Here is a 9,823-nt window from a genome sequence, read left to right as displayed (position 1 = left end):
ATTATTATAGTACATATAATAATAATTATTATGTAATTTTATATATACTTAAAGAATATTATTCAAATTAAAATTATATTTTTTAAATTAAAAAATATGATCAGAATTTAATAATATTTTTAATATTGCTAAAATTATATAACTAATAATAATATAACTTTACAAGCTGCATATTATTAAAATCAATTATATTAGTTGTATATTAAATTTAACCGTTAAAATTAATCGTTAATATAAAATATATATTAAAATATAAATATATAATAAAAATAAATTTAAAAAATATAAATATATTAATAATTAATTTTAGTATACAAATAATATTCTTCTATCAATACTAAATCTAAAAATTGATCCGAGATTATCATTATGGCGCACGTTATTATCATCAGAAAAAGTGGCCTCGCCTCAGAACTCCAAGATCATATGACATAATTTAATTTAATTTAATTAGAGAACCAACTCAAACACAGGTCACAAAACAGATTAGATTATTAACACACTTTTCCACAAATAAAAATTTCCAGGTGTTATTGTTTCGCTTCCAATTTGAAGAAGCAATCAAATATCAAACCGAACAACACACACAACAGAGCACAAAACAAAGACCTAGGAAAGGTTGTTCTTATTCCTGTTTGATTCTGTGTCTTCTGAGACTTCAAATTTCGGAGTCTTAAGAAGGCACACAAAACTGAAAAGAAAGAGAAAGAACAATGAAGAAGCCCATGGAGACTCTCTCTGATCTGATCCATGAGTTCAAGCTTCGCACTATTTGGTGGTCCCTTTGTATATTCGCTGTTTCCTATTTCTTAACTCGTGAGTCTCTTCTTCTTCTTCTTTCAGTCTTACTTTGATTTCTCTGTTTGAATTCATGTAATTCCTAGTCAATCTCTATCTTTTACTAGGGATTCTGGATTCATTTTTTGCTTTTCTGTGTGCTTTTGTTGCGATTTCTAGGAATTAGTAGCTGGAACTTGATAAGCTTTTGCCGTTTTAGTCCGATTATGGTTGCTTAAGCTTAGTGGTAATGATTCAGTATGGAATTTAGTGAAGTTACTCATGGTAGCTTAGGGATTTCAGTTCAACACTTGTTGGAATTATGTTCCTTAATGTTCATTATGGTTCTGGTTATGGTTACAGTTTCGGTATGCTTTTTCCTTTGTTGGTTAATTGGTGTTCTATGTTATGATTGATTGTCTGACAGATACAAGTAAATCAATGTGGATGAATGTACCTATGTCAATTTTATTTGTTTCTGCGCTGCGCATTCTTTTCAATAATGTGGAATTCCGATGGAAGGTTCAACAGCCTGTATCACAAACTTACCTATCTCATTTAGAGAAAAAACAGTTGTCGCCAAATGATTCGCGCCTCTCTACTCTGCCTCCCCCTACTAAATGGAAGAAGAAAATTGATTCTTCTGCCGTGGAGGCTGCCATGGGTGATTTGATCGATAAGATATTGAAGGATTTTGTGGTTGATTTGTGGTATTCGGAAATTACTCCAGACAAGGAGTTTCCTGAGCAGATACGTGCAATAATAATGGATGTTCTTGGTGAAATATCAGGAAGGGTTAAAGAGATCAACCTTGTCGATTTGCTGACAAGGTACCTGGTTTACCTTTGCCTATAGTTGCTCCTAGGAAGAAAGTACTATAGAAACCGCTGACTTTACTTTTTGCTTTCAGGGACATAGTTGACTTAGTAGGTGATCACATAGACCTTTTCAGAAGAAATCAAGCTGCTATAGGCGTAGATGTTATGAGAACGTTATCTTCTGAGGAGAGGGATGAGAGATTGAAATTCCATTTGTTGAATTCTAAAGAGCTACACCCAGCATTGATATCTCCAGAGAGTGAGTACAAGGTGTGAGTGGAGTGTTCTGATGGCTATATGTTTTTGCTTTGGAGGATTATATCTCTTATCATATTTAATGAAGCCTTTTTTTCTTTCAGGTTCTTCAGCGACTGATGAGTGCTGTTTTAGCCATAGTACTAAGACAACGAGAAGCTCAGTGTCCTGTAGTTCGTTCTATAGCTCGGGAACTTTTAACTTGTTTGGTTATGCAACCTATTATGAATTTAGCAAGCCCCGGGTATGTTGCTGAATATTTTGTCTTATATTTATTTTCAAGACTGATTTTTGGAAAGTTGGATGTCAATAGTTTTAATACAATGGAAGGGTTGCTGCATCAATATTCAAGCTTTAACTACCAAATTTAAAATCGTTTATTTGTTATGGTATCAGAAGGAATTTATTTTAGTCTTATAATATCAATAACATTTTTGGCATGCTTCTTTAAGTTGATTGAGAGTGGGAAGGTGCAAAATAGATGGCACATTGAATTTATTTTTCAGCCATTGTTGTGAGCTGTATGAATACTTTTATTCTCCACATTCTCTTTACCAAGTATAGAACCTTCTCCATGAGAGATTAAAGCTGAGAACTAGGAAAAGTGCCAGGTTAGGTGTGATAAGCTTGAAGGTAGAGAGATGAAAGGGTATCTATTTCATTGCCAAAATTCCTGGGACATTAGAATGTCAAAGCAGAATGTAAGGGGAAAGACTAAGGGATTTAGTGTGTTGGTTGAGGGATAAGCGAGCACCTGAGAATTAAGGGCTAAGAAACTAAGATGTGCTGGTCCTAACCATTGCCTATTTCATCACACCAATTGTTAAATATAAATATTTAGAGATCAGTTGATAAGAATAATCGTGCCAATTAGTTTAGACCATTGAAAACATTATTTGATTCCTTGTTTCTGAAGTCTAAACATTTTACATATTATCTGGCCATCAATGTGATTGAAACTCTCGTAGCATTTTGACTACATTTTTTTATAATTTCTTCAATATCCATTCATAAAAATATTCTTATCTTTATGATCAGGTATATAAATGAGCTTATTGAATCTCTTCTAGTTCTCCTTAATGATGATGTTACAAAATCAATGGCTGGTAATCAGCCAACAAATGTAGCAAGTCATCAACGTGGTCATTCTACCCCTAATGAGGGCGGCCATGACAATCTCACGGCATCTAAGCAATCTCCATCATTAAACCAAGTAACTGAGATGGCCTTGGTTAAAATGAGTCATCAAGGAGAGACATCGTTGCAGCATAAAATACACCACGAAGAATCTTCTCAGGTCAAGCCTGCTGATTGGGCACGGAAATTAGAGGTTGTAACTCAAAGGAGAACTGAAATTCTTATGCCTGAGAATCTTGAGAACATGTGGACAAAAGGAAGAAATTACAAAAAGAAAGAAAACAAAATAACCAAAGCCGGCTTTCAGGATCTTTCTGTCAAAAGTCCAGCTACGGACAGTTCGTTGCCTCATAGAACATTGATTCAGGAAACATCAGTGAGTAAACCTGGACAGTTTTCACCTGCAGAAGCAAAGATTTCGTTGCCGCCAAAGCCTGCCTTGGGTTCAGATCCCCTTCAAAATGTTGGAGGCACAGATAGATCACAATATCCTCAGGACTCTGGCAAGCAATTAACTTTTGAGGACAAGCTGCAAGTTGATACGATGAAGGGCATCACGGATCTTGTTTCCAATGGGTATAAAAGTAACCTGAAGAGATCTAACAGTGCTTCTTCCTTGGCAATCCAACCTAATAAAGGAGGCTCCATAATTTCAGAGTTCTACACTCCTGAATTCGGGAGGCATAGTGAATTTCGTGGGAAGAGTTCTTCTGACATGATTGTTAGAAGAGAGGGGCCACTTATTCCTAAGCTCAGGTGCCGGGTATGCACTTCTGGTTGTAAATGTTGTACCTGAAATGTTACTTGGTTTTGAATGTATTTAATTATATCGTTTTATAAATTACAATGGTTTTGAGTGAATGCTGCAGGTTATTGGAGCATATTTTGAGAAACTTGGGTCCACAAGCTTTGCTGTCTATTCAATTGCAGTGACTGATGCACAAAATAGGACTTGGTTTGTTAAAAGAAGGTTTACTTCTTTCTTTTACATTTTATGATAGTGGTAGTAGTGCTTAAGTTATCATTTTTTACATAGATTATTTTACAATGTGTTAAATTCTAACCAGAAAATCAAGTGCTATTCACTGTTTTTACTTTTTGGGGTCTAATAATTTCCTTTCCAACAATTTAATTGCATTAAGTAGAATAAATATGCTCATGTCTTAATTTCTTTTGGTTCGACTTTGCCATAATTTCTTTCGGACTTACAGATATAGGAATTTTGAACGACTACATCGACATCTAAAAGATATTCCCAATTATACATTACATTTGCCTCCAAAAAGGATATTTTCGTCAAGCACAGATGATGCCTTTGTACATCAACGTTGCATTCAGCTTGACAGATATCTCCAGGTATTTTATGCCGTGTCTAAAAAATGCTATTTAAAGATATAGTTAACCAATAAATAAGTAAATAATAAAGACATAATTTCCTTTTGTATCTTGTTAATCCCTTTGCTTGAATTTTATGGTATTGCCTCAGGATCTTCTGTCAATAGCTAATGTTGCTGAGCAACATGAAGTATGGGATTTTTTCAGTGTTTCCTCAAAGGTGAGCATCTTCTTGGGACTTGTTACATAACTTATAATGAGTGACATTTTAATATTTTCACTTGGTACTTTTGGATGTGGAAGCTGACATTCTAACAAACTATTTTTGTTATGTATTACCCTTGAAGAACTACTCTTTTGGGAAATCTTCTTCAGTGATGAAAACATTGGCAGGTATTTGGTTCTTAGTTCTAACATTCTGATTTACTGTCTTCCAGTGTGACCCTTCTATCATTGTTTTAACATCACTCTCTTCTCTATTTTTTGGCAACTGGTCCTTTCTTTTCCTCTCTTCCAATTCATCCTCTGTCTTCTCTGTTCAATTGGAAGGAATATTTGAAGTTTTTCTTAAATGATTGACATTGTGAATGAGTCAGTTTAGGTAAATCAATGATGGTAAGAATGGAACTGGAATGGGTCTAAAGTTGGAAATGGATTTAGAATCTGAAAAAAAATTCTGAACTTAACATCTGTTGATAATGAAGTTGTAATCAGTACCAAGCTTCTTTAACCTTAGGGGAAGGACATTTAGTCCTTTGATACTTTCTTCACAAAAATTGATCGCTCCAAATATTACTCGGATATATTTTAACTGTATTCTGGACATACTGTGTTGTAGAAAATGTCATTCCGTTTTCTCATTCAAAATTCATTCCTGTGCTTGTTTTTAAATTGTATATCAAATATTTTATTTGTTTTCTATTATTTGATTGGTTTTTTATTTTTGTTTTTGTTTTTTTGGGGTATTTTTCAGTCAATGTAGATGATGCTGTGGATGATATAGTACGCCAGTTCAGAGGGGTTTCAGACGGTTTAATGAAGAAGGTTGTTGGTTCGTCATCCCCCATGAATGAAGGTTATTCTACGTATACCACCGGGAGCTTGCCCTGGAATGCTGATGAAATGGATAAAAGTATTTCACAGCAAAGCAATGCAGAAAGTGTGTTAAGCTCCGATAACGAGGAAAGTCTAAAGAACAGTAATTTTGGCAGTGAGAATATTGACAGGGAAGTAGCTCAAGATAGTGGGTGGCATTCTGACAATGAAGTGATCTCACAGGATTACCTGTCACGAATAACAAACCCTGCCGAAGAGTCTGGGAACTTGGATTTGGATAGAAAGCATGATATGATGGTGGAATCCAGGGTTGGCAATGATGTTCCAGTTACAAATTTCACTCTAATTCAAGATAGTTCGGAGGATCCAGTTGGAATGCCACCAGAGGTCTGACTTTGCATTTGCTTTCTGATTTTATATATCATACTTAAACTTCTGATTCAAATAGTTAGTTTTCTGGTACTTGTGGTGCCCTTGGATTATTTGAGTTGGTTATCTATGTTGCAAACTAGATGGGACTCTCTCTCTCTCAAAGGACATTGTATAAATGTTCATAATATTCAAATTGTTTTGCAGTGGGCCCCACCAAATGTCAGTGTCCCCATTTTGAATTTGGTTGACAAGATATTTCAGCTCAAGAAAAGAGGCTGGCTAAGGTATACTGCGCTATATATTTGCTCTGTATTTTTTAGTTGTTAATTTGATCTTATTCTAATATGCAAAAAGTCTCGTTGGGCGTTGTTGATGTTGTTTCATGTTTTTTTCTAGTATGCTATTGAATATAATAGGGTAAAGTATATTTTTTGTTAAGACCAATCCAATAACAATGCATGACAATTATGTTCGATTTGCTTGTGTTGAAGGTTGTTCTTATGAAATTGTTGTTGAATTGGTTCTAAACTTTTTGAAAAATTAGCTGCCAGGGGTATATTTGATGCAAATTGAAAAGTTGTGGGACAAAATTGAAACAAAATAAAACTTAGGGGTATTTTTGAAATTCTTGCCAAACTTCAGGGACAAAAAGTATACTTTACCCATTATAATATTTAATGTTGCATCCTATTAGAAACGAGTCATTTCTTAGGGAAGGCTTTGGATTTTTGAATTCGTAGTTCCTTATGATTTTATGAAAAATTCTTGCTGTAGTGATTTGTTCCCTGCGCACTCATTTCACGCTACTTTGGTGCAACTTAGTGATAAGTCAGTCTATCTTATGTTCATATTTTATGTTCAAAGTTTCTGCACAAGGCAGTGCCATGGAAACTAAACTTTGTTGGAATATTAGTAGGAATAGGTTCCTCTCAATTCTTTTTCCTCAATTGTTTGGTCAAGTGTGATTTCTCACCATACATTCTTTAAGTGGAACCAAGAGAAAACATGTGAGAGAAAATATTGAGAGGATCTATTCCATGTTAGTATGGTATTATTTTTGAACTTCAATTTTTAAATTTACCCCCCCCCCCCCTCCTCAAAATTTGAAAAGAATATTTTATCATAAAGTGCTAATTTTAACTTCATCTTTTTTTATCTCCACTTTATCCATGCCCATTCAGCAAGTTAACGATCATTATATTCTTTTAAATAAATTTTGTTACTTTCAGCCTTGAGAGAGAGATAAAACATTCACATAACTTCTCCTATGAGTTTAAGCATTTAGCATAGTTGGTTCTTGACAGCACTATGTGGATTTAAGTGGAGAAAAAATTAAGCACTATGATGCTGCTGATTGGTTTATTTTCCAGGACTTGAAGTTGCTAATTTTATCATCTTGGTTCATGCAGAAGACAGGTCTTTTGGATATCTAAGCAGATATTACAGTTGGTGATGGAAGATGCTATTGATGACTGGCTCCTGAGACAGATTAATTGGCTTCGGAGAGAGGACACGGTGGAACAAGGGATTAGATGGATCCACGATGTAAGAGTTGAACCTAAAGTTCTACGTTTTTCTATTTTGGGAAAAATATCTCTCACTGAACCCCAAAGAGAGCCTATAAACAATCTTACACTATATAGCAAGGACCAAGAAAAATGACAAGGTTACCCTTAAAAAGGACATCATCCTTATCTGCATAAAGATATCCTAGAACTGCATCTTGGCATCACCATAAAGCTTTACCCTTTCAGCTCCCGCTAAAAGAACTAAACTTAGCTAATTAAAGAAACTGCTTCTCCTTTAGAGAAAACCCAAATAATCATCAGACAAGAGGCTACTCAATGTAGCTGATCTTTATGGAATTTCTAATGACGTTAATGTAAGGGTTTAGGGCTTAGGTTTGGGTCCAGTTAATTGAAATATTAAAAGCATAATATCTTCTAGATTTCAAAATAAAGTTATTCAGCGTTAATAAAGTTTTTAAAAAAAAAATCAAACAAAAGTATAAAACTTAGCATTAAGGAGAATTGATATATGGACCCTTTGTATCTTTAATGTTTTCTGTTTGATCCAAATAAAATAATTTGCTAATCCTTTTTGAGCATGGCTCAGAGACTGATGATCAAGGGATAAATTCCGTTGGTTATATATCTGAATAATCTTCGACACTTATCAGTAGAAGTTAATCTCATTGACATTGACTTGTGCAACTGTTTCACGTTGTGTTCTTATGCTTTCAGATACTATGGCCTGGTGGTACCTTCTTTTTAAGAGTAGAGGCTCCTCAGATATTTAGTAGTGGAATTGATCAAAAGCCTTCTCAAACAACAAACAGATATGGTGGAAGCAAGATCTCAAAATCTGGTTCTGGTTCTTTTGAGCAAGAGCTCGAGGCTTCTCGAAGAGCAAATGATGTCAAGAAACTATTGTTTGGTTAGTATATACTCTGTACTGTCCTATATTCATTTGCACTGATTTATGTGTTGTAATTACATTGCAAGTGATCTTGTTTTTGGCTATAAGATTGCTTCAATATGCTTTCTTTTTATACAAAACTGATTGTGCAAAAGCAGGAGTAAATTTCAGAGGGTTAAATTGTCTAATCGGATTATTAAGTGATAAAAATCATCATTAGAATTATAGAATGCTACACTTTATTAAAGTAATTTACGATCGTCCTTGATCTTCATATTGTTATATCTTTCTTTTGCCGTGCAGTTGGATTGAATGAAACTTATGAAAGCTAAACTTGCATGATATTGCTCAAACCGTGTTGCTGTAATTAATTTAAGCATAACTAGACCAGATAGGGTTTGGTAGTGTAATTTTAGCATGTCTATCGTTTTATATTCTGTTCTGGAAAACATTGCAGCTTAGTTTCCCGAAACTCTTCAAACATTATTGTATGTTGTAGTTTCTACCCATATGATGTTACCTTTGTTCTCACCAGATGGTGCTCCAACAACTTTAGTCAGTTTAATCGGGCCGAAGCAGTATAGACGATGCGCCAGGGATATATATTTCTTTACTCAGGTTAAAATCAAATCCCTATCCATTCCACTTGCTGCATTATTCACTTGGTGCTGATTCTTGTGTTTATTTACATTAGTCTTTGATTTTGTAGACTTGAAAAGCTTTTCTGCTAATCTAAAACCATTCTGTCGTCTTCTTTGCATTGTAGTCTTCTATATGTGTGAGGCAACTTGCTTATGCAATCCTGGAACTTGTACTGATCTCTATCTTCCCCGAGATGCGGAACGTTGTCCAAAGTGTTCATGAGAACATGCATGTTCAATAACCATTATAGAGTTTCCATATCACCTGGGGCATTTGTTGTCTGCGTATCTTGTAATATGAAATGAAATTTTGGCAAGAGACAACTTCTTTGGATGTCTGGTGCCATTGATTTATATGGCTTTGTTTGGTGATGTCCGTTTCAGATGCAGGAACTGGAACCTTGGATGGTATTTTTCCGGGGAATGTTTTTGCATCTGTTTTCCAACTGTACAAAAACTTAGATTTAGGGTGCTGTACATAAAACAATCGTTTTATCACTTTTATGAATTCATTATGATTTTGTCTAGGTATACCCCATTTTCATGGGGATTTTGTATTGCTATATCGGTGGAGAAATGCATTCTTTGTTTCTTTATCTTTGGAAGCCTTTATTCATTTATTTTCTTTCAAGTCTGACTTGTAATCTTATCTAATAGAAGATGAATAGTTGAGTTTATGAATTAATTAATCGCTAAATTTGAGTTCATGTATTAAATTACTCAAATTTAAATTCCAATAAACTCATATCATTAGGTTGCCAACCAATTTAATTATATATAATTAATAATAATTATAAATTACTTATTACAAACTAAATACTTATGGCTGTCTGGTTTGTGTGTATATTGACTATTGAGACATAATATTGAGATATAGACATTTAAGATATAGATATAAAATATTTGTATAAAATATTTGTGTTTGTATATAATATTTGAAAATAATAGACATGATACTAGTGTAATGTTTAATATTATGTTTGGTTGCAAAATATAAGAACATTATATAATTAA

General features: G+C 34.0%; 1 protein-coding gene across 1 annotated transcript; it reads left to right on the top strand.

Moving 5' to 3' along the window:
• The first annotated feature begins 399 nt into the window (after positions 1–399).
• LOC112782600 (uncharacterized) lies at positions 400–9,405 on the top strand. The gene is made up of 15 exons (XM_025825073.3): positions 400–816; positions 1,205–1,607; positions 1,688–1,865; positions 1,955–2,094; positions 2,889–3,750; positions 3,857–3,957; positions 4,199–4,343; positions 4,474–4,542; positions 4,670–4,715; positions 5,296–5,765; positions 5,955–6,034; positions 7,160–7,295; positions 7,994–8,186; positions 8,704–8,786; positions 8,935–9,405. The coding sequence occupies exons 1-15, from the start codon at positions 714–716 to the stop codon at positions 9,049–9,051; spliced, it is 3,126 nt and encodes a 1,041-aa protein (XP_025680858.1). The 5' UTR covers positions 400–713; the 3' UTR covers positions 9,052–9,405.
• The last annotated feature ends 418 nt before the right edge of the window (positions 9,406–9,823 follow it).

Source organism: Arachis hypogaea, chromosome 20, assembly GCF_003086295.3.
Source record: "Arachis hypogaea cultivar Tifrunner chromosome 20, arahy.Tifrunner.gnm2.J5K5, whole genome shotgun sequence".
Taxonomy (NCBI): Eukaryota; Viridiplantae; Streptophyta; class Magnoliopsida; order Fabales; family Fabaceae; genus Arachis; species Arachis hypogaea.
Note: the sequence above shows the minus strand (reverse complement) of the source record. Positions and strands in the feature narration are given on the sequence as shown.